This window comes from Hemicordylus capensis, chromosome 1, assembly GCF_027244095.1.
Source record: "Hemicordylus capensis ecotype Gifberg chromosome 1, rHemCap1.1.pri, whole genome shotgun sequence".
In the NCBI taxonomy this organism is placed as follows: domain Eukaryota; kingdom Metazoa; phylum Chordata; class Lepidosauria; order Squamata; family Cordylidae; genus Hemicordylus; species Hemicordylus capensis.
Genome location: NC_069657.1, coordinates 164,943,207 through 164,968,372, shown reverse-complemented (window position 1 = coordinate 164,968,372; position 25,166 = coordinate 164,943,207). Strand labels below are relative to the sequence as shown.

At 43.9% G+C, this 25,166-nt stretch overlaps 1 protein-coding gene across 7 annotated transcripts; it reads left to right on the top strand.

The window, feature by feature from the left end:
- Positions 1–24,825, top strand: INSIG2 (insulin induced gene 2). Of its 7 annotated transcripts, XR_008313761.1 has the most exons (9): positions 43–127; positions 9,047–9,115; positions 11,520–11,868; positions 17,648–17,772; positions 18,395–18,561; positions 20,519–20,618; positions 21,614–21,840; positions 22,109–22,171; positions 24,213–24,825. XR_008313761.1 is itself a non-coding variant. In XM_053285668.1 (8 exons), exons 4-8 carry the CDS (start codon positions 11,601–11,603, stop codon positions 21,653–21,655), a joined length of 702 nt encoding a protein of 233 aa, XP_053141643.1. In that variant the 5' UTR covers positions 20–127; positions 5,939–6,128; positions 9,047–9,115; positions 11,520–11,600; the 3' UTR covers positions 21,656–24,825. The 7 variants fall into 7 exon arrangements, 3 of the variants coding, with proteins under 3 accessions (XP_053141642.1, XP_053141643.1, XP_053141641.1); XM_053285668.1 differs by adding an exon at positions 5,939–6,128 and having other exon boundaries at positions 20–127; positions 21,614–24,825; XR_008313758.1 differs by having other exon boundaries at positions 22,109–24,825.
- Positions 24,826–25,166: the final 341 nt, after the last annotated feature.

The following is a 25,166-nucleotide window of genomic DNA, read 5'->3' as shown; positions in this document are numbered from 1 at the left end:
CGCCAGTCAAGGGGCCGCCCTTCGGCTTGTCGTCTGCCAAGCGCGTCCGCTGGTGGGTGGGAGGATGCGCGACGGAGAGGCGGAGACTGGCTGGCAGGCAGGGGAGGGAGAAGATGGCGGAGGCAGAGTGAGTATAGTGGGGTCTTGCGGTGCTGGGAACGGGATGGGGAAGGGGGCTGGGGATAGGGCGGCGGAACTGGCCGAGTGCACGGCCAAGGGCGGCGTTGGTTAGAGGTCTGGCACGGATTTGAGGCGGCCCTCCAGCCCCCTAAAGGATGCAGCAGCTGCCACGGGACAGGACGGGAGGGACGGTGGCACAGGGACCTAGTTATCTAGCTGGCCACCTAGGTCGGCTTGCTCCTAAAGTGTGTGTGTGCGCGCTCGCCGGTCTGCCTCTCCTTCAGACCCAGACGTCAGTCTTAGAGGAGTCATTTGCCATCCTGTAGCACTTTTCGAACTATGCACTGCACTTTCCAGTAATTAGCTCCGGCCAGAGGCACCCCTTGTGAAGCCGATGGCTGATATCACCCCATCTTACCGATGTGGAGTGGAGGCGGAGAAAGGGTGACTAGAAGGCAGTAGACTATTGGACTCAATGCCTTCGGGTAAGGAACCTCTCCAGGTCGACAGCTAGGTCACAGAAGGAGGTGGCAGAAGTGGGGGTGACTTTCTGTTCAGATAGGGCTGGTTTGTTCAGGCAGTAACTTGCATGACTTTGATGGGCAAATATTTGGGGCCCCCCCCATTATGATGATGTGATTTTCTAAAGGAATTTTGAACATGCCCATGTACATTACAGATGTTTGTCTTAAAGAGCTAGTACGACATAGTGAGACTGACTTCCTTCTGTGGTCTCCTTCTGCTCCTCTGCCATGAACTCACTAGGTGGCCTGAAACAAGCAGCTCCCTCTCAGCCTCTTCTCACTAGGTAAACAATGAGGATGATAATAGGAAAAGTGTATGTGTACAGGTCTAGTTAAGTCATACAGCAGCAGTAGTAATATCCCCAGCTCCTTCCTGTGTATGTATTGACCTGTTCCTCTGCCACCTCTAATGTGTTCTCTGGGTAGACCTACAACTTCAGAAGAACATAAAATTGTAAGGAGAGCAGTGCTCGATCAGGCCAACGCAGACTTATCTTGTCCAGCAAGATAAGTCTGTTTCCTACAGTGGACAACCGGATACCTTCTAGGCGCCCACAAGTAGGAGATGAAGGCATTCCATCATTTCTCCCCTGCATCTAGTATTCATACTGTCTCTGAATCTGGAGGTGCCATGCAACAATCAAGACAGTAGCCATTGATAGACCTGTCCTCTACGACTTTGCCTAATCCCCTTTTAAGGGCATCTAAGCTAGTGCCCATTACCACATCTTGTGGTGGGAAACCTCCAAACATAAAGCTTCTGTTTGTCCATTACTGAAATAAAGTTTGACTGACTGCTGATTGCCCATCAGTAGGTGCATAATAGTGTGCACTATTAAGTAACTATGGATGGAAACATGTGATCAGATGCGGCAGCTGCTTTAAAACTTACTATCACTCTGCTGCCCCAGATATCTGAGAGGTGGGGTCTGTGATAATAGTAACCTCTTCATTCTTCACATCTGGCCATTCAGATAGATCTCCTGTGCATTTAAACAGTTACTGCTTGATCATTGGCTGTAGGAGTAGGATTCCATCAATCTGTTCACCATTGTTAAGTGTCCCTATACCACACACCCAGCACAAAAATAGTCTCCCTGCTGGGCTTTTACAGGAGGCAACAGCCCAGTAGGAAGGAAACAAAATCACCCTGAAGGAAAGGTTTGTCACAGTTATAAGTAATGGCTGGCAAGCCAGCCATACTGCTGTGCTATACCCATTTATTGTGCAGGACTATACAAATGACAAGCTTGCTCACTTAAGATGCACCCAGGCTCCATTAAAATCAGTAGGCCTGCCATTGTTTGAATAACTTCAATAGTCTTAGTTGTTGTGCCCACACCCTCTCCAAGGTTGCCAGCTATCTTTTCATGTTTATTTAATTTTTAATATTTTTTAAACACTTATATCCCGCTCTTCCTCCAAGAAGCCCAGAGCAGTGTACATGGTTATGTTTATCCTCACAACAGCCCTGTGAGGTAGGTTAGGCTGAGAGGAGTGGCTGGTCCAGAGTAACCCAGGGAGTTTCATGACTGAACGGGGATTTAAATTCGGGTCTCTCCGATCCTCCTAGTCCAACACTCTAACCACTACATCATTTTGGCTCTCTTATGTGTGCCTTGTCGTCATTTTGAATACGGTTAAAACAGTAACAACTTTGAGGAAGAGTAATAAAACATTCCAAATTGAGCATGTCCCGTCCCCCATGAGCATTTTGATTTTCAGAGCCACTAAAGGTAGAATACCTTCACAAGATTGCTCTCAAGCTGTTGTTTCAGATGAGCATTTTCCTTGCCCTGGGCTACCCCTGCTACCTGGGCAAAGAGGCACCTTTTTAATGTGGTGATTTTCTTTATTTAGCAGGGGGAGAGTAACTGGCCCTATCCACCCCCAGCACAGTACCTCCAGTGACTTGCTGCTGTCTGTCTTACATTTCTTTTTAGATCGTGAGCCCTTTGGGGACAGGGATCCATTCTATCGATCAATTGATTATTTTTCTTCCAAAGTAAACCGCTTTGGAAACTTCTGTTGAAAAGTGGTATATAAATATTTGTTGTTGTTGTTGTTGTTGGCTTGTTCTACCACTCAACCAAAAAGTTAATATCCAGTGGATAACCTTGGCCCTAGTAGCTATGATATTGATTTGCTAATGAACTCTTGGGATAGTGTCAGGAATGTTTGTCTAATAACTATGGTGTTAAAGTGCCACATGAATTTAATTACTTCCATTTCCTGGCTACCAGACAGTAACTTAGTTAAGGGAGTGACTTGTAAATGATCATGTGACACTATGCTCCTCTAAAAAAGCTTAACTGATGCATCTGTATCAGGTTAGGCAAGCTTGACCTGCATACGGTTTGTAAATTCTTAATGGATTTCTGTCCTCCTAACAAGGAGATGAAAGCTTTACGGCGTTGAATGACTTAAAAGTGAGGATAGGTTTGCCTGTATGTAAATGGTTTAGAACACAAACTTAAACTGGTATCTGGCATAAAAGAACTTTTTCAGACCATTTCTACGCTTATATCAGTTTGCATTGCTCTTGGAAAGGGTCCTTGTAAGCACTGAGGCTGTTCTCATGAGCAGCCTAGCCTGGGCTAGGCAGCTGGTGTGGTGCCAGGATCCACACAGATCCCGGCGCTCCCACTCAGTTTAACTTCACCCACAAACCCGGCTTGGCCACGGTTAAGGGAGCAAGCTCTACCTTAACCCGGCTGCTGGGATCATGTGTCTCCTTGGGTTCCATGGAACCCAAGGAGACACAGAGATAGGCGCCTAGAGTGTCTGTCTGTTGGGGGAATCCCCCAAGGAACCGCACTCATCGTGTAGTGCCTTGTGGGATATCCGGAGGCCAGAAAAATGAGTTCCGACCTCTGTTGATCTGTGCTGCTCCTGGCAGCACAGCTTGTGTGGGTGTGCAGCTAGCAAGCCAAAGCAACTAACATCGATCATCTGGGGAAGGTAGGTTGAACTTTGCCTTCTCTCCGGGCCTGCCTTCCCGCGCAGTCGTGTGAATAGCCCCATAATCTTTGTAACATACTTATACTTGTTTTCCTAAGGTGGATAACAGACGGCAACATGTACATTCAACAATGACCAAACAAATAAAATCAGCAAAAATTAAACACATTAAAACAAATCAGCATTAAAAAGAAATCCTATTTCAAGAGTGCTTGGGGGTCCACATAATCTTGCGCTCGCTCTTCTGACCTGGTCTTCTGCAGGTTGTACTCTTGTTGTGACAAGCAGGCTGCAACATGCCCAACCATGTCTGGTAACAAGAGGCCCTCCTGCATCTCAAATTCAGCTGTTCAGTGACCTCTTGCTATCTATGGCCCTGATGTGCAGGCTGCTCCCACAAAATATGTTTGCATGCTAGGATCGCTGGAGAGGAACAGGCTACAGGAGAGCTATAGCATGCACAGGCGGATTTTCCTTTTTCGGGAATGGCAGAGCACATGGCAGTGTTCCTGGCACAGTGGCAGCAAGGCAGGCTGAGGGCTGGTAGTGGGGGAGGTGGGAATGCAGAGCTCAGTAAATCATCCAAGGGAATCCCTTGGGTGGGAGGGATTCAGCTGCACATGGGAAGAAAACCCTGTATGTGTGGGTGAAGGCTCATGCCCAATGTTCTTCAGTTGTTAGTAGTTGCAATTCTACATTATCTGTGGTTTCTGAACAAGTAGTTCATTTTTTAGAGTAACAATTATACGTTAAAATTCCCTCCAACAGTATCTTAGAAGTTTAGCTTTGCAGGATTGTTGCTTAGCTTGCGTGAATAGTGTAGACTTTGACTCCTAAGAAACTCAGCTCTCATTTTAACATAATTTGATTAATAGAGCTTATGATTATGGGGAAAATAACGAACATACACAATGAGGTTGTGAACATGACTAAATCTTTGGGTGGTAGAGGGGGCTGGCAGGGAGGCAGGCAGGAGTCTTGCTCCCCGCACACAATCTCCTTCCCTGATTCTCTCTGCTGCTTGCTGGAGTGCATGAGAGGCACCACGGCGAGTGGCAAAGCAGGGAGCCACAGGAAGAAATCCTCTGGCATTCCTCAGTGGACTGCACCAGGAGCGCAGTGCTTTGAGGGATTGTCCCTCAGCCGGGTGCGCTTGCACACACAACCTTGAACCTGGGGTTAAGGGTGTGCTTGCACCCTTAAACCCAGGTTAAAGCCTGGGGTAAATCCCCAGGCTTGGGGCTGAGGCAGCACCAGGATTGGGCTCAATCCTGCCGGTGCACATAGGCAGGCAAGCCCAGGCTTGGCTGCCCATGTGAATAGCCTCCTTGTTTTCCGAAAGTTCTAGCACAGAATAAAGCTTTCGTAGGACAGGGATACAAGTGCTATTTTTAGTGCCTTGAAAAATTCCCTGTCCTCTTCAATAATTCCTAGTCATTATTGCTGTATCTCTGTTGCCATACAGTTCTGCCATACATCTCCTTGCTGTCCTTGCTCTCTGCTGTCCCAGCCCTGCCAGGCAGGCAAAAAATGCAAATAGGCATAATGCAATAGGCATAAATTATTATAGAAATAATTTGGCTTTCCTTGCACCTTTATCTGGTTTAGAAGGCAGCTGTCCTTCAGCATTGGCCTTTAACCTCAGTGCTTCCTAACACACAATAGTTTGGTGTGGGCTTTGTGTAACTATATTTAGAGGCTGATGACTGCATAAGAAGCACTGGGCACAATAACTTATTCATTTCTAAGCTGTCTATCCAAAAAGAAAAAAACTCAAGGTGAGCAACAAAAACCTATAAAATATATGACTTGTTTATAGCTGTGCTACTGCTGCTCCTACTACTAGTACTTCTATTTATATTCCGCTTTTCAACAAAAGGGTCCAAAGCGGTTTAGATAGATAAATAAATGAATAAGATGTTTCTCTGTCCCCAAAGGGCTCACAGTCTAAAAAGAAACATAAGGTAGACCCCGCCAGCAGCTACAGGAGGGATGCTGTGCTGGGGTTGGATAGGGCCAGTTGCTCTCTCCCTGCTAAATATAAGAGAATCACCACTCTAAGAGGTGTGGCTTTGCTCAGTTTTAGGGGTTAAGAGTGCTAACTGCACTCTTAATTTGTACAGTGCCTATAAGCTGAAACAGTTGCATGTAATGAAAATGTCAGAATCTATAAGCAGGTCATTTATACCTAGTTCCAACCATTGCATTGAGAAAGGGTCAGCAATGGGTATTTTCCCTAAATTTCAGAATTCAGTGTGTTGACAACTGTTACTCATACAATACCTGTAGAAAAAAGAATCAGTGTTGTCACTGTTATAATTTTCCTTAAAAAGTACTTTAAAGTTAGTTGAAGACTGGAATCCTGGAGAGACTGAAAATGCCACCTCATTGGCTGATGCGATTATGACATCACTTTCCTGCACTTCTCTGGGGCAGAGATACTGCAGCTTGTTCTGCTGGCTGGCTGTACTCTGCTTTTTTCTTCAAATTTGCTTCCAGCTAACAGCCCCCCAAATTATTAAGGTGAGCAAACTATATGGGGTGGGGGATGTTTCCAACTTTGCTAATGAGGAGCTTGCAGCTCTGGTCTGGGTGGGTCCTGGGAGAGGGGTGGAAGTGTGGGGGAGCAGGAGGCAAGTGTGAAACCTGTATTTCCTGAGTCTCTTCCATGTCCCTAAAGGGAGAAGACCCTGAGCTGGGAGGGCTGAGAAGATGAAAATAGGAGCAGAGCAGGAGGAGGCTGGCTAAGAAGTCGGGGAGAGTAAAGTGCCTTTTACTTGTATGGGAAGGGAACCCTAATCTTATGGTACTCCAACTCGAGAGATGTCAGGCAGATCTTTGGCACCGATTAAATTGTCAGGGATACCACCTCACAACTACTACCACCAACCACCCCTGGCAAGAAAGATTCCAGCTGCCTTGGAGTCCCTGCTTTTAATCCCGGGTGTATGGGCGGAGGGCACTCTGCAGTTAACAGTAATGCAAGAAACACAGTTTTGCAATTAATGGTGGGGAAAAAGGGAAAAGCCCAAGAATAACTAACAATGGTGCCAACACATGTGCGGAGTGCCTTTTTATTTCTTCCACCATTAACTGCAGAACTGTGTTTCTTGTATTACTGAGCCCCACTCCTAGGATCACTAGAAACAGTGGTAGAGAGAGAGTTGTTCACCCTGCTCCAGTATCCCCCCAAATCAAATCTGCAGCCACCCCATACACTAAAGGCCTGCAGTATCAGAGAGAGAGAGAGATCCTCACCTCAGCAGTATCCCACCCAAATCAGAGCTCCAACTTCCTCATTAGTGGTTAGCACATACCTCACAGGTATCTTTATTAGGCCTATGTGTTTTGGAAAAATCTTTTTTTCAAGGGCACTTGCGCAGCTTGATCAAAAAGGAAGTTAAAACCACACATTGCAGCTCTGCTGCTGTTCCTAGTTTCCGGAAAATGTTTCCAAAATGTGTTGGCCTAATAAAGGTTTCCCTATCCTTTTTGTTTCATCAGACAACATAGACAATACTGAGCTAGAGGGTGTGATTTGAATTAGGCAGTCTCATATAACATATGTTTTATTTTTACCCTGACACATTCCAAGTGGATTCTCTTCTTCAGATCTGCCAGTTTGCCTTGTGGTGGAAGAGAAATGGAGGCAGCCCTTCTGTGCTTGTATTGTAGTGTCCCAAAGTGTATCAAAAGCACTTCATAAGAGCATAGCATAAGAACTACATTTCTGGATTAAATCAAAGCTGTGCATTTTCTAACATCCACTGGCCAACTGGATGCCTAGACAAGCTCATAAGCAGGACAGGGGAAATAAGAGCCCTCGTCCTCTGCCCTGCTGTGTTCCCTCTTACAGGGATTTCCAGATGTTGACTACAATTCCCACAATGCCCAAGCAAAAGCCATTGCAGCTGGGGATTTGAAGCTGTAGTAAACAACATCTGGGAATCCCTGTTAGAGGGAACACTGCCACTGTACCCCACCTCTGTTTTGTGCTCACTATGTGACTCTCAGCCCTTCAGAAAACTTGATATGATGGTGTCTTTAGTTATACAGCCCGACTTGCCCTACACAGCCAAACATTTATTGGCAATTTTTACAAAGTTGCTCAGAAAAAGTCTCAATTTTTACAAGGATCATTCCAATAATCTTTTTTCCTTGGGCAATATTCGTCATGGCTAAGCATGGCTGAAATAAATGAGACAAGTTAATATTAGTCACTTAAGTTCAATGGGACTTAGCCATTACTAACGTTTCCGCCATGTTGCCCTTTATTTTCAAAAGCAACAGAAGTTGGCTAACTAGATATCAGTCTGGCCACACAGTATTCTAAATTCCTAAGACTTTGGAAATATTGTTCTATCCTATCTCACTCATTTTCTAAATTATTTTTTTCCTGGGCTTTCTTCTTCTTGTCTTTTACCCCAGCTCCTCTGTCTCTCCTTCAGCCCTCCTGTACCATTGCCCATATATTTTCCAAAGTCATACTAGTCTGTGATTGCAAGCAAACACTGGACTGCCAAAGTCATAGAAGCTGTTACAACAGTGCATACATTCTTTTAGATCTTGCACACTAGACAGGCAAGGAGACACCTCCCACCTATCAGCTCCCACTTACTTGGTGCACAGGTGTTCCAGAAATTCCAGATAACTTGTACAGCGCTTCACTAAGTAAATCAGTGTGTCATTGATTTATGGATGTTAAGTGGAAGATTACATCAACGTCTCCTTGGCATAAGCAAGTCTCATTTCTGTGGTGAGCAAATTCAGGTTTCAGAAGGGTAAATGGCTTGTGGTAATTGCAGGGGATTTTTTTAACTGTGTTCACTTGACAGTTCTGTTGAGTGCAGAAGCATAGACCAGCAGTACTTCACAGCTGCAAACAGTTCAGTGTACGTTGAACATCTACTGAACAAGAGGCGATGTGGGGGAAACAAGGAGTCTCTTGCTGCTACATCTCTTCCACTTGCTCATGAATAAGCGCTATGAAAAGATGCAAACGGTTGGCAGCTTCAGAATGTGCAAAACAGCGTTTTAGGTTTGCCCCCCCTTTAGCGTTCCAGGTGACTAAGCTGTCAGTCAAAATACTTGTTATACATGAATGTGACACTGAATCCATGTAGAACAAGAGTTTTGATTGACAGGTCGGAAAAAGATGACTGGGAAGGGAATTCTGCCTTTCAGATCTAGAGGGTGTGTAGGGAAAGCTGATGGGGAGTGTGGAATTTTCTTGACTACTCTGTGTACTGTTCTAGCTTATAGTACAAGTGTGTGTGTCCTGCTTGTGACAATTTGGATGATATTTTTTAAAAGGTTGCTTTTCACCCCCCTTTTTCAGCTCTGTATTTTTTTAATGTTCTTATTTGGCTCAGGCTAACTTTGTCAGAAACATCCATGCTCTAGTGACCATCAGGATTTACTTCAATTTCCTCTCTGTATAGACTTCCTGTGGTCAATCCCCACCATGCAGTTCCTGCACCATGCAACAGTCAGGTTGTATACTGATCTAGGTAACTATCATGTTGTAGTTATTTTGCTGTAAAGCACGGGTTTCCGTTAGGTTGCATTAGGATGAAGTCCGTTTGATCCATCAAGATGCCTCTTTGTTCTAGGGTAGGCCTGCTCAACTTCGGCCCTCCTGCATATCTTGGCCTACAACTTCCATAATCCCAGCCTATTGGCTACTGTGGTTGGGGATTATGGAGTTGTAATCCAAAAACAGCTGGGGGGCCTACGTTGAGCAGGCCTGTTCTAGGGCCTTTGCTTTGCCTGGTGGCAATTCTTTATTAAAATGAAAGAGCAATGGGTTCTCTCCTTTCCCAGGCTGGTAGTTTCAAGGCCCAAGCTTCTGCCCTACATGACCATCTCACTTGTCCAAAATGGATGCTTACTCCAAAATGAAATCAATTCTGGTAACAGTTTGTCTTCTAGTAGACGCTGCTGCTTTTGTTAGACTCTAAAATTGCACGTGAAGTCTTGGCTTAGTTATATGGGGACACCACCCTACAAAACCTGGCCTACATTTCTGTTCTTTTGTTGGCACAATGCAGTGGTAGCTGGCTTTACTGGAGGATCAAAGAACTATCTTTGTTCCATTGCCATACATGGAAGGATAACCTCCTTGACTTCTAAGGCAATTGTAAGGAGCCAGGTTGCTGCCTCATGCCTCTTCTTGCACATCAAAGCTATGCAAATATCAGTCTTCTTTGTCAAGGCAATGCTTCCAACAACCATTGTGTGGCTCTTTCAATTACTCTGTCTCAGTTGCCATTCTGTTCTGCAATATATTCTCTTCAGCAAGTAAACCTTTTATTACAATCCCTAATTTCTTCCTTCAAGGCAACCTATTTTAGCACAGAAGGCCATCTTTGAAATATGGTAAGACAAAGCTATGCCATGGACTACTTAGTGAATGACATACTGCGCAAGGGCTGACAGGCCAGCAACATTGTGTGCACACAAGCTGCACAAATTGGGGAAATGCAATGGTTACACAAGAGCAAGCCCATTCTTTCCACTGTGCTTATGCTTGTGTAGCATTATGCACAATTTTGGGGCAACTTGTGTGCATGCAACATTTCTGGGCTATGTCAGCTGGTATGTTTCTTATGTGTGCATAGCGACTGTAATGTATGTGCAGCATATGACTAATAAAACAGGCTGCATTAAATGGGCTTCATTATTTCAGTGATTCTATATTATTCCTGAAAGTTTGGCTTGGTGTCTATGCAATATTTTATTTTCAGGAATGAATTCCTAATTGTTAGAAAACATATCCGCTTGCAAACTGAATCTTTTGGCAGTGGGGATTAAAAGATTTGAGGTTGCTTTTAATAATAATAATTTTAATAATTTTAATTGTTAAAATAATTGAGGCAATTTCTGAAATTATAGTAAAGAAATTAGAAATGACTGACATCCTGTCTAAGTTACATGACAGAAGTCCTATTGAAATTAAGTAGTCCTTTAGAGTAATGCTACTGAGTAACTTAGTCTGGATGTCAGTCATTAAATTTAATAAACATCTTTTGTTTTATTTTCTAGTTTCTGAAGTTTTCAAGTCATATTGCATCAGGATTTTAATCTTTCATTTCCAGCTAAATAAACTAAGACAAAATAAACTATGAGGACTAGATACCTATTACTACAATAGGTGAAAGCCAGGCATTCTCAGCACCATAACTAAAAGCTTGAGGTTGCATGCATGTAAGCAAATACTAATTATTATTAAATCTACCTAAGGGTTATTATCTTAGAGTTTGGTGAGAATTTGGGAGCATTTACATGGATTACATGGTTCTTGGCAGTAAATGGCTAGTTGGCAGCTTCTGTTTTGGTTTTGGTCTCACATGCTGAACTGAGCAATGGCTGAAGAGTGATGTCTGCTAAGTTGCATCCCATTTGGGCAAAAAAATAGTCAAAGTATCTGTAACTCCCTGCTCCCCTCTGTCAATAGCAGCAGAGGATTTAGCTCTCCTTATGAACTTCAAGTGCTGGCTCCTGTGTGTGAGGCAACCAAGACATTCGGTTAGAAACAAAAACTTCGCCAAAGGCTTTCTCGTTCACACCTCTTGGGGATGTCTGTGTGCATGTTAAATAACCTGATGCCTGTGTCGTGAAGGGCGCGGCTGAGATGCATCATAAGGATAGGTACTTATGACTGGGAGTTATGCTAGATTCATTTAGGAGGAACCCAAGAACTGGACTGAATCCTCCAGACATTTTGGCTATATAGTAGATTTTGCTTGAAGATATAAAGTGATTGAAGGCTACAGAATTTGGCCAGTAGAATTCCTTTGAGTAAAGGAATTCTGTCTTAACTCCACATGGCTTGAAAATAGGCCATTTACTTGGAAATGTTCTAGAATTACTTAAACTACTTCTGTCTTTTTTCTTTCTTTCTTTTTTGAACAGGATTTGGAGTACGTTGTGAATCAGGAGATAGTATTGCTTTAAGTTGGTTCCTCTTCCCTGTGCTCAAAATATCCTTGTTGAATGTTGCTGGAAGTGCATGAGGCCATGGCAGATGATGACACGCAACCATCCATACCAAAGAAGTGTGGTCCATACATTTCTTCGATAACCAGCCGCAGCCTGAACTTGGTGATCCGTGGTGTCGTTCTGTTTTTAATTGGTGTCTTTCTTGCATTAGTATTAAATCTGCTACAGATTCAGAGAAATGTCACTTTGTTTCCACCTGATGTGATTACAAGTATCTTCTCTTCAGCTTGGTGGGTGCCACTTTGCTGTGGAACAGCATCAGGTATGTTCTGGGTGAACGTAAGGGGAAGCATGCGCTTGATCTTGTCTGCTATGGTTGCAGGGCCATGTGGACAATGATATTTCCTATAATATGTAAGAGAGCCCTGCCTGTCCATCCAACACATGCATGCACAGACACTATGGCCTTTAAGGGGAAATGTATGGTCTGTGGTGTGTACATCCCATATCCCCCACCCCCTCCCCTCTCTGTTCAGACAAGGAATGTGAGCTTGACTGAGAAGAGGGGGCTCTGATGGACACTGATGTCCTGGAGGTGGGTTGGGGAGCAGGACTCTTATATGCCAGTGGGAATCCACATACAGATGTTCCCACAGAGGACCAAATTTCACCTTCCATAATTTCAGCTGCTAGTGAGCCCATTAATTGTGGTAGATAGGGTGGTCCATATGCTGGTATGGGGAGGACAAATCTGTCTAGACTCTTTGAGGAGAAAGAAAGCTTTTTCAGATGTCACAATTTATCATTGTGTCTTGAGATTTGTTGTTGGCAGAGTTTAGGGATGTGCATGGAACCGCAGACAGTTGGTTCGGCTGGGGGTGGGGGGGCTACCTTTAAGCAGGGAGGGTGCTCTTACCCCCACCTCCCCACCCTGGCTGTGTTTCTCCCACTGGTGCTGTCTGCAAAATCGTTGGTGTTGGGCGGCATACCAGAAGTGCCAGACGTGCGTGCACTCGCATCAGGCACTTCCGGTTTGACACTGACCAGGGTGGCAAGATGGTATGCTGCTGCCCCATGCCAGCGATTTTGCAGACAGAGCTGGTGGGGAAAACACGGCGAGGGAGGGGGAGTAAGAGACTCCCTGCTCCTTAAAGGCAACCCCGCCCCCGAACTGCCGGACTTTCAAACCGGTTAGTGCACATCCCCAGAAGAGATCAAAGTTAGCATTCACTCTGGTTTTAACACACACAGTTTAAAAAAGCACAGGCATGTGTCCTATAAAAAGAATATATTTTTGCTAGATAGAGGCTTTACAAGACATCCTTGAAAAGAACCAGGAAGCAGCCTGGTTGTACTTGATTTCACTAGATTGAACAGTCATCATTAATAGGTTCAGTTTTCATGTAGTAGTCCAACTTTCATGTAGTAGTCCAATCTTTGTGTAGTGTAACAATGTGGGCACCTGTCCTAAAAGGTGTGAGATCAAATTATTCTGTGAGTGAGCGGCATGGTGTGCTGAGTGTCTTTTTGAGGTAAAATGTTTTGAGCCCATTGGGGTTCTCTTGCTTACTTGCTTACAATACTTCTGCTTACAAAGCAGAAGTACTGGGAATAATGTAAAAAGAGACAGGGGTATGGGACATCCTCTCTCCTTGTGTCCTCCATCAAAGCAAGCTTCAGCCTCTGTTTCAGCGGATTCATTCGCTGCAGGAGACCTTTTCTCAGAAGAATCCTTTTGGAGTCGGGGGTGAGAAGCATAATGGGATAATTCTGTGGTAAATACATCTCCACAATGAAGACAACATTCTCCTGAGGCACTCCTTATAGAATTCTAATACAGATCAGTAAACTGATCTGTTATCTAACCACCAGATATTTTGGATTAAAGATACTCTTCAAGGCTAGGAACCTCATATTGTTAATTACTTTGCTTTTGTCCCATTTTGTGGAGTTAATACAGCACAGATTTTACAGTGAACTCAGACGTTAAAGGCATGACTTGCCTCAAATATGTTGGCTTTCTTATTCTCATGGGAGTGTACTTGGAATATTTTGATCACAATTATAGACTTGTTTTATCTATAAACTGCCTGTCCATCAAAGTCCTCTTTCCTATAGCCATTCTAAGATTCTTCACTGTGCTACCCAGACATTACTTCATCTTTTTTATGACTAAACTGGTGTTGACATAGGCATCTTGTGGGCCTACATTCATAAGTTACATTTCTTTGGTTTGATTGGGATTTTTTGTGTGTATTAAAATAAATAAAAATAAAGTCCTATTTCTTGCGGGTCTAGCAAAAGCCTATGCCACCTCTATCACAGCTTTTAAAAAATAAGCTTCTAGAGGAAGTTTGGATTATGGCTGCTTTGTAAGGCCCCATATGTATGAGTGGTTAGGGAATAATGACGGTGCCACCTACTTCATTGGTTGTGTGTAACACTATGAGGCGAGTCTCACAGTTAGTGAGACCTGCTGGAGTGGGTTCTGTGGGGAGAGTGGGTTTAGCCTGCACTCGCCGCAGACGATCAAGGCAGCAGCCCCGGCAGCTGGATCGGCCAGCGGAGGCTGCGGGGATCGGGGGCTGTGTGGCCCCCGGAAGTTCCAGGATGTCCCCCGCAAATGCGTAGGGCATGCTGGAGAGACCCCCAAGCCCGGGAGGCAGCTTGCAGGCTCCCGGCTGGGGGTCTCCTCACGTGTTGCCGTGGTGTGGAGCCACGCCGTGGCAATGCACGATCAGGAAACCCTACTCACTCTGCTAACTTGGGATAAGGGGAGGGCTACTTTGGCAGGCTAGCCGCCAGGGAACCACTGGGCTCGCCTGCAAGCCTGCTGGTTCTCACGATGACTGTAAAGCAGGCTAAACTCCCTTAGCCCGCTTTCCAGTGATCATGATAATCACCGTTACAGAATAGTAAAATTATGCCAGTAATAATCGGAGGCAGGGCTTATGGATACATTTATGGACATAAGGTAATATTTTTGTCCTTTAAAAAAAAATTATTATTATTTGTATCCTGCCTTATAATCCCAATAGGATCCTCAAGGGGGCTCACACAGCACAGTATTAAAAAATAACCAGATTGTAAAACCAAAGCAGAATACTACAGCAGCACCTCTGGTAACTGTTTATGTAGCCCAGAGCTGCACAACTTCGGCCCTCTAGCGGTTGGACTATAACTACAATCAGCCCAAGCCACAGCGGCCAGTAGGATCATGGGAGATGTAGTCCAACAACTGCTGGAGAGCCAACGTGTCTCTGATTTCTCTACAAACGTGTCTCAAATATATTGGCTTTCTTCTTCTCATGGGAGTACACTCTGGGTTTTTAAAAAAAAAGATCCTTAAGACACACCTGTTTTCTAAGGCTTTTAATTAAAATTAATTTTAAACTGTTTAATTGTTTATATTCTGTGAAATGCTTTTAATTGTTTGGCTCTGTGAATTGTCTCTAATTGTTTTTATTCTGTGAAAGTATTTTAATGGGTTTTTAAAATATTTATATTGTAATTTGGATTGTGTACACCACTTAGAGAGGTGGGTGTGTATGTATGTGTGTATATGTGTGTGTGTGTGTGTGTATACACACACACACACACACACACACACATATATAAAGCCTCAAGGAGGCGATGGTAAGACCATTATTTAAAAAGGCCCTCTCTTGATTGCTCCAACCTGGATAACTATAGACCTGTCCCTAGCCTTGCTTTTTTGGGCAAGGTGATAGAGTGTGTGGTGGCGTCCCAGCTGCAGAGGGTCTTGAATGATACGGATTATCTAGACCTTTTTCATTCTGGCTTCTGCCCCAGATATGGGACTGAAACTGCCTTGGTCGCTCTAGTGAATGACCTATGCCAGGAACTAGACAGGGGGAGTGTGTCCCTATTGTTTCTGCTGGACCTCTCAGCTGCATTCGATACCATCGGTCATGGTATCCTGGATCGCCTCTTGAGTATGGGGATTGGAGGTACTGCTGTGGAGTGGCTCCCTCCCTTTCTTGGGGGAAGGTTCCAGAAGGTGGTGCTGGGGATCTGTTGCTCGGCTCCATGGCAATTGGCTTGTGGGGTCCCGCAGGGTTGTTTTGTCCCCCATGTTGTTTAACATCTACATGAAACCACTGGGAGAGGTCATCCGGGGACTTGGACTGAGTTGTCAGCAATATGCAGATGACACTCAGCTCTAACTCTCCTTGTCACCTGATCCTAGGGAGGTGGTGGATGTCCTGAATCAGGGGCTGGAGGCCATGGTGGGTTGGATGCGAGCTAATAAACACACTGAATCTGGACGAGGTAATGTTGGTCAGTAGGAGAGCCAATTGGGATGAGGAGATTCTACCAGTTCTGGGTGGGATTGCATTCCCCTTGAAGGAGCAAGTACGCAAATGGGGGTATTGCTGGACCCAGCTCTTTAGTGGCCAGGGGTCCATTTGTATGGCTTTGGCTAGTGAGCCAGCTGTGTCCCTTTTTCGAGAAGGCAGATCTGGCGTTTGTCACATCTTAGTTGCATCTTAGTCACTTCATGGCTGGATTACTGTAACACGCTCTATGTGGGGCCGTCCTTGAAGAATATTCGGAAACTGCAGCTAGTGCAAAATGTGACAGCTAGAATTTTACCTGGAGCTGCCCAGCGGGAACACATCACACCCATTTTGAAAGAGCTGCACTGGCTACCAGTTTGTTTCCGGTTCCAATTCAATGTGGTGGTTTTGACTTTTAAAACCCTTAATGATTTGGGCCCGGGATACCGGAGGGACCACCTGCTCCCCAGGGTTGCTGCCCACTTGACAAGGTCATTTGAGGGGGCTCTGCTCCAGGTGTCGACAATGAGGGAGGTTCGGCTATTGTGCACGCAGGACAGGGCCTTCTCTGTTGCTGCCCACAGACTGGAATACTCTTCCAGAAGCTTTTTGCTCCTCTTGTCTCCATCACAGTTTTTAGAAAGCATGTGAAATCTTGGCTTTTTACCCAAGCTTTTATATGATTGTCTCTGCTGGTGCTGTTTTGTATTTTGTATCTTTATATTGTGCTTGTATTTTAAATCTTTTTAGTCAGATCTAGGTTTTTATATTCTAGCATAATATTTTAATTGTGTAATTTTTATAGTCTTGTTTTAATTTTTCTGCGCGAACCGCCTTGAAATTGTTTTAATGAAAGGGGGTATACACATTTAAGAGTCAATCAATAAATCTACCTACCTACCTATCTAAGTATGGTAACACGTTTGTTAAAAAGCGGTATATACGTATTTGTTGTTTTTGTTATGTATGAAGTCATTGTGGTTGTCTGTATGAAGTCATTATGATGCTTGAGGGTTTAAAGAGAGTAGAAAAAGGGAGGCTGAGGGCACAAGGCAATGCTTTTTTAAAAAAAATGTCACATGGGAGGATGGCATATAATTGCATTGCACAGTTTTATGGTCCAAGCTTAAGCTTTTTCTTCAGATAGTTGTGGCTTGGAACATAGGAACATAGGAAACTGCCATATACTGAGTCAGACCATTGGTCTATCTAGCTCAGTATTGTCTTCACAGACTGGCAGCGGCTTTTCCAAGGTTGCAGGCAGGAATCTCTCTCAGCCCTAGTATCTGCCTTTAGGAAAATTACAGATCCTGTGGCTTCTCTTGTGCTTGTGTCTGAACTTTGTCACTGCCATCCACTCTTCTCTTTTCTAATCCTGCAGAAAAATCTGTCCATGTGCTCAGTGTTGTAAACCAAGTGCCTTTAAGTTCAATGGGGCCAGTTGTGGCCAAAAACACACAGAAGTGAAATTATACAGCTGTTGAATGAAGATTAGAAACTAGGAAGCAAAAATTAGGGAAATAAGTGAACAATTGTAATAGGGATGAAAGAGTTGCTGGTGGGGAGAAGGAGATGGATAAGAGACCTTAAATTTGCAAGCAACACCTAAGTGTTCAGAGTAGTTAAGTCCCAAGCAGATCTGGAGGAGCTTCAGAAGTGTTTACTCAAGTTGTAAGGCCAGTTGTTGGAGAATGGGAAATTAATTGTTAGTAAGAGCAAAGGGAAGCATGTAGTTATGACTGACAACTTGTGCAGATTTCTGATTTCTTCTTTTGCCTCTTTTTTTGTTTGTTTTTACAGCTGTGATTGGGTTGTTGTACCCCTGCATGGATAGGCATCTGGGAGAGCCACATAAATTTAAGAGAGAATGGTCCAGTGTGATGCGATGCGTAGCAGTCTTTGTTGGTATAAATCATGCCAGTGCTGTATCCTCCTCTTGAGTAATGAAGTTGGCAGTAATCTTAACTTTCTAGGAGGTCAAGAGTTAAAAGGTATGCTCCACTCACTTCACTGGGATTGCATGCCTCAAGCACTTCTGATACAGGAGTAAATTTATTAGCTGCTTTTCTACTGCACAGGTTGGTGTATAATAACTTGAAGATATGCATGTTATAACTGAAATATTTAATACACACAATAAAAATACAGCACAGCCCAAGACATATTGGCATAACAAGCAGCAATAAATTTATAAGAATTAAAGTGTCTTGGAAAAAGAGTTTATACTCATCGCCAGAAGACATATAAAGCTGTGCTGATGTGAGTGTGCCCAGCGAGGCAATTCCATAAAACATGGGCCACCTTTGTATAATTGTATACTCCGTAAATAGGCATTTGCAGCTTCACACCACTGGTCTAGTCCTGATTGTGCTGTGAATGGATGATCAGCCAGGACCACTAGTTAGCCCTGAATTTCAGAGGACTGGTAAGAGTCAGGAATGGTGGACTTCTGCAATGGTGGACTGGCTTTTTTTTTTTTTTAAAGTTAAACTACAAAAAAAGTAGTATTTCACTGACCCTCTGAAACATCCTTAACAACGCTTCTAGAAAGTGGATTTTGCCAACAACATCCAGTTATCTCTCACACTTGCCGCGCTATCGATTGGGCTGTGGTGGACATTCGATAGATCTCGAAGTGGCTTTGGCCTCGGAATAGGAATTGCATTTCTGGCCACGTTAGTGACTCAGCTTCTAGTCTACAATGGAGTTTATCAGTAAGTACATTCTACATGGTAATATTACATTAATCCTAGGCTTTTAAACACAGTGAGACGATTCTCACAATCAGTGAGACTCGCCGAAGTGAGACTTGCTGAAACAGTGCTTAGCCCGCTCTCCGCACAGACGATTGTCCACGGAGCCTTGGGTGGCCGGATCGGCCACCCACACTACTGCCGGCTCCATCATGGATCCGGAGGGGCTGTGGGGATCGGGGGCCACACGGTCCCCGGAAGTTCCAGAACGCCCCACACGAGTGCGCGGGGCATCCTGGAGAGACTCCTACAGGAGGCTCCTGCTTGCAGCCTCCTGGTCGGGGGTCTACTCATGTGTTGCCGCGCACCACAGTGACACATGAGCAAAATGCCAAGGTTAACAGATCTCCGTTAACCTCAGCTAAGTGGAGGGGGAATTAGCGAGGTTTGCTGCCGGGAGCCACACGGCCCTCATTGCCGCACATGATCTCCAAGAAGCGGGTAGACTCCCTTAGCCCGCTTTTTGGCAATCATGAGACCCGCCTCATTATCTGATGTACTTGCAGGTTAAATACTTAATTACTTGACTTCTTTCTAACAACAGTTATGCATCTACTGAAACAGCTGTGACTTAAGTGTATATAAGTTCAAATACAGTTTCAAACCATGTGGAGTTTGCATGGGCCTGTCTGATTCTCTTCACTACCCTAGTACTCCTACCATGTTTTAAAATGACAACTAAGGGAGCATAGTTCATACTGTCTGGTATAAGCGCCTTATAGATCCTAGTGCATCACCACCAGCACCCAGCGACTCCAGCACAGTGCTGCCCAGTCAGCAGGGGATTACCCTCTGTGGCATCTTATGCATCTTGGTAACCCTGTGCAAAGCTGCATTGTGCAAGGAAGCATGGCAGAGGTAGTTAGCTCTGTCCCTTTCCCCAGAAATAGGATTGTGTTTCACCTGAACTGACATGTTGCTATTTGTATTACTGTGGTCTGAGCCAGTCCATAGGGTGAAGGTGCCAGAGACACAGTGGCCCAGTTAAGACTCGGTGCTAAATCATGGTTCCGCACCGCTTGGACTGTTCTAAGAGAACCAAGAGCTTGCATGCTGCTCCTTTCCTCCTCCCACGTTTGAGGGAAGGTGGGTGCGAACTGCAGACGCGAGAAACTGATTTTAACTAATGGTTTGAACAAACCTGGATATCAAACTGTGAAGCTGTTCACACGATCTGTGTGAAGAGTTCTGGGCAGGTCTGTGGGGAGAGCGGGTTTTCCCGACCCTCCCCGCAGACGCTCTCTTACCTTTCCCTGGGTGGGCGGATTGCCCGCCCAGACGAGCGGTGGATCTCCTGAGGGCCACCTGCGCCTTTCCCAGCAGCTCCAGGGCTGGGTGCAGGGAAGCACTGCTATGCGGCGCCCTGCCCCCCCCCCCGAGCCCTAATAATGCACCATGTGAGTGCGTGCTGCATTACCGGGAGCCCCCCCTCCCCCTGAGTGTGTTCGCTGTGGCAGACACACGATCATTTGGCCCGGTTTTCGCGCCCCAAACCTGGGTTAAGCAGTGGGCTGCTTAGGAGGGCCCGCTGCCGTGCCGCCGCCAGGAGCTGCGTGGCTCCCAGCAGTTCTCACATGCAGCGAAAACCCGGCTGGTCTTCCCTGGCCCGATTTTTCCTGCTCGTGAGAGTCGCATCCGTGTGTGTGATCCTAGTTTGCTCAAGCTCAAACTGCAGTTCCCTGGGTCTGTATACAACACAGAATTACAGTTTGATTCCAGTGAAAGCAAATGCTTTCACTCTCCTCCTTTCACTTGCAGAAAAGGAGGATGTGGGGGAGTGGGGATCTTGTGAGCCGTGGCACCTGTTTAGGCTTTACATAGCAGTGAACCATGTTTTTGTGTTATTTCTGAACTGGGCCTATGTGTGAAAACTATGAATTAAGCCTGGCAATTAAAGGTGACTCTCATCTCTTCGCAGATACACATCTCCCGACTTCCTGTATGTGCGTTCCTGGTTACCTTGTATATTTTTTGCTGGTGGAATAACTATGGGGAACATTGGCAGGCAGCTGGCAATGGTGAGTTAATGAGTACTGGGTGGGTCGGCAGCACGTGTGTGAATAATTAGTCTGCTGTTCTGTGTATTGCTATTCCTTCTCAGGCCACATCCAGATAATTGCACTGCAAGAAGTGCTGTTGAGGCAGCTCAAGAGATTGCTGCAGAAGTGCTCTCCGCTACTGCCTCAGTTGTGCACCGAACCATGCACTGCACTGCGCTCTTTCTGCAATATGCCCTTCCTTATAGTGTAAAGCTCTGTGTATGAAGACAAAATGGCCACATCTTGAGTAACCCAAACAGTGTTTCATAGCACATTGCAGTTTCTCAGGAGGCTCTCTCAATGTGCCCCCACCATTAAAGTAACTCTTCTGAGAAATGTCACAGAGTCCAAAGCATTTCACAAAAATACATACTCTTCACAGCCACCCTGTAAGGTAGGCCTTGTTTCGGCAGAGGGTGGGGGAAGCTGAGACGGAAAGAGGAATGGCTTGCCTGAAGCCATAGCAGATGGAAGATTTGGACTGGAGGCTTAACAGACGTGTGAGCTCTAAGTGAGCCTAGATAGGTTGTTGCAGTGGCATTTTGCCTGAGGGGAAATATCACTGGGAATGGTGGGGATGCCACTGGGGAAATGGGAATTGCATTTCTGAGACAGATCTCTGCTATTCCCATTTGCCAGAAGCTCCCTTTGTCCACTCCTGCTTCAGTTTTGTTTGTACAGATATAAATAGCCCATCCAGAAGTACCTGCAAGGTTTGGATTGGTTCATATGAATGCAGTCAAGAGCTTTTCTATTCCCTCCTTGCCCCTGGACAGGTTACTCACAGATTGGCCACTGTCTTTAACAAGCACACCTGTGAATCATATAAATAAAGTGGAGAAATGGGCCTCTTGAAGAATGGAAGCTGGGCCCATCCATTTTTCATTGTGTTCTTCCTCAATTAGAAATAAGTTTATGTGCACATAACCTTCTCAAAGACACTTGCACTTAATTTCTGTATTTTTGTTTTTTAGTATGAATGCAAAGTTATTGCAGAAAAGTCTCATCAGGACTGAAGACAACAAAACATATCGCAGGAAAACAATCCTGGGCTCTGAGATGAACATCCACCAAGGAGCACTTGACTACAGAATTGCCAAACAGCAGTTTCCTCTTGTTTCTTCTTCTGCTGTGGCCCCAGACCCTGGCCTCATCCATCTGCATAAAACACTGCTTACTGCAATCTGTGATTGCTGCATCTGTAAGTCACTTGAAAATCCTGACATCTTGGGTTTGATTGGTGTGAAATTGCTTTAAACTGCAACACACTGGGCAAGATGTTGGTTTATAGGCAGAAGCCTTTCGTTTCTGAGTTAAACTAGGCTCTGCGGATGCCATTTTCTCTGCATAATGTTCCAGTGCCAAACCAAACATTTGTCCTCTCTTCCGTCTGCATTCCATTCTCCTTACTTTGGACACTTGGAGAGATTTGGTGTTTTTAAGGTGTCACTATTTTATTCTTCTTCTAGGTCAGGAAGACAAAGGTGGCTTGAAAAGGCATTGAGGAAATGTGAATCAAAAATATAATCCAGGTCTATATCTGCTGCACTAGTTTCAAATGTATATATTACATATATATGTCTCCACAGGTCAGTTTGTGCATTCATTTGTACACAGCCAACTTGTTATAGCTTGACTGTATATCGCATGCACAACTAACCTGCACAAACTACAGTGTGGGAGGGTAAAGTGGCTGCCGTGTCATGATGTCTGCACTATGCTGCAGTCATAGTGTCTACTCTGTGTTGACTGAGATGTCCCTTTGTAGACAGTGGATCTTCCTGGGGCATAGTTATTCAAAAACCTGCAGTAACACAGCTGCAAGTACAAGCATAGCCCAAATGAAGTAATATTGTTGAGACTATCCTAGACATCAGTCATGTGCAAATGGCTTCACTCTGGAAATAGGAAATTCCAAACTCTTTAAGGTACTGAAATATCCTTCGGTCTACTTGTTGCACATTTACTCTTGGCCTGTTAGCATATGTTTGAGTACTTTGATGCATTCTGATGACAGAAGGCACAATCTGCTGTGAGCTTCTCCTTTGCAGACCCTGAAATGAATGGATGGAAGCATTGTGGAATTGCCATATATTGCAATGAACAGGCGAGGATCCCTATGGATTGTGCTTGATCAAGCAGACTATTGGAAGAGATTATGCCATGGGCTCATCACATGATTATAACTCACCTTTGAGGACTTGGGGGTGAAGGGCAGAAGGTGTTTGATTATAAATGGAACCATAAGGTGAATCTGTTCTAAAATTTGGCCAATTTTGTTAATTCTATCGTTGTGTTCATTTAGCCTAAGTGAGCTTCTGCTGCTTTGTTTTTTGGGTTTTTTTCCTTTTCAAAAGAAATATTCTGTGAAAAGGTTTAGAAAATACAATACAGTCACTTGAAGAGACGTTGGTCCAAAGAACAGATGTCTTTAGATAATTTTACTTTTCTTGTTAATAATGTATATGTTCATAAACATGTGGAACAGGCAAGCTAAGCACGATTTTTAAGGCTTGTACTTAATATATGTGAAGAATATGCAATGAAAGTCTGAAACACAAAAGTTTTCAGAAGGAAAATGTGCAATCTATAATGCTTTTTTTAAAAAAAAGCAAACGCAAGCAACAACAAAACAAATATGCAAAATTTCAGTAGCTCCCATTTTTCACTAGCTGTTGCAGTTTCACACCACTACACTGCAACAATGTGATTGTAATGTCATTGGAATTAATATTAGAAAGCACTTGAGAATTGGTGTATCTCCTTTTGTGCCCCTCCCCTAATGAAATGCATAGCACTTAGGTGTATGTACATATATTTTATTTTAAAATATCTCCTTAAATGGTATAAATGTCACTTGAAATTGGGAGATGCTTCAGAATTAAACTACCAAAAAGATGAGTCTTTGGACCCCACTCCAGTATAGTTCACAGCTATATCTGTGATTATTATGCTGATTCATATTTATTGGGTTGACTCATATGTTTAAAGTGTTCTTTTGAGCTTGTTAAATGTTTGGCATGAGAATATCTTGAAGGCTAAAATCTGACAATTTGGGTCTTAATCAGTGTGATTAAGAGTACTTGTGGATTACAAACAATTAAGGTGGAGGTAGCTTTTAAAGGAGAAATTGCACCAAAAACAATGTTTCTTTTAAAAGTTTATTGCTGCTCTCCAACCTTGCTCTCTATGGGTTGAGTTTGGAGTGAATCAAGAAAGGACTCTTACACATAATTACTGAAGGAAGATAATCTTCTGCTTTGCATTTTCCAGCCTACGGTAGTGCTCATGGGAGAAAGCTGCTTTAGATGAAGCAGGATTCTAGTTTGGTGTAGGTGGCTGAATTCAGCTTGGAATACAATGTATATTACATTATTGAAGGCAATTGTATGGCATCTCAGTTCCCAGTACTGCACATGTGATCTACAGGGGTGGTTATCTGTGGTTGTGTTAATTGAAGGGTTAGGAATGCCCTTTGTAAGTGACTCACTAAACTTTGGGGACTTAACTATGATCTTGACAATTGCAGGTTCAAGTCTTTCTTGCTCGTATAACATATGGTCTTTCCATCAGTTCTTAGAAGGGCCTCATTCATCTTGCTGAAGAAGTCCAAGGCATTGTAAACACATGAAGATGTAGCTGTCGACCTTTAAATATTAATCTGAAGATGGAGTTCACTATCTTTTAAATATTAAATCACTTGCAAGCATCCTCGTGAACCGTATTTGCTGTGAATTGCTGGAAAACACATGATCAGTTTGAAAAATGCACTTATTGGAATATGTTGAGTAACTCTTCTAATCTTTAAGTCACTAATGCAAAGTCAGCCGATTGCCCCAAAGTTTTTCTGGTGGATTGCTCTGTTTTCTGTTGATAAGTAGTTTTTCATTTAAAGCAACTTGTGAAGATTGTTTGTATCTACCAGCCGGCACTGGAATCCTGAGAGAAGAGGTTCATAATGGGATGCCTTAATAACAGAGGTGGGGAGAGGCAGCTACTGTGTGATGTGTAATTATAATATTGGACTGTCTTCAAAATATTCTATAGAGGATGAATAAGGTATATTTTAGATACAACTTTATAAGCACTATAAACTCTTCACTAGTTGTGAATTGTAAAGGTTGATAATGTTTACTTCAAATTGCTGTTAAAAGCAAAACGTGTATTAAACATAATTACAGCCTCACTGGACAGGTTTCTTTTTCATTTTGAAGTACTGTAGCAATTCATAATTACATCCTAGTAATCCTATTTCAGAGATCAAATTAGAATGTTGGCTGTTGAGCCTAGTAGTTATAGAACACCTGTAAAATGCTGCAGGAAAAGAAGCCTAATAACATTTGCACATGTGCACACGCATACCCACATACACACACCAATTGCACTGAGTAAACATGACTTGGACCTTTTTACATCGGATTCCTCAAACTTCAATGAGAAGAGAGTAAATGTAAAAACATAATTAAAATATATACTATATACTTCTCTTTATACTTCATATACATCAGGGCTTTGCATAGAATGGAT

Bases quoted from the DNA above. Each gene is read 5' to 3' on its own strand.
- INSIG2 (XM_053285667.1), top strand. From the start codon at position 11,601: ATGTTGCTGGAAGTGCATGAGGCCATGGCAGATGATGACACGCAACCA. The intron at 11,869-17,647 runs GTATGTTCTGGG...TTGTTTTTACAG, and splicing joins TTGCTGTGGAACAGCATCAG to CTGTGATTGGGTTGTTGTAC. The intron at 20,619-21,613 runs GTGAGTTAATGA...TTTGTTTTTTAG, and splicing joins TTGGCAGGCAGCTGGCAATG to TATGAATGCAAAGTTATTGC.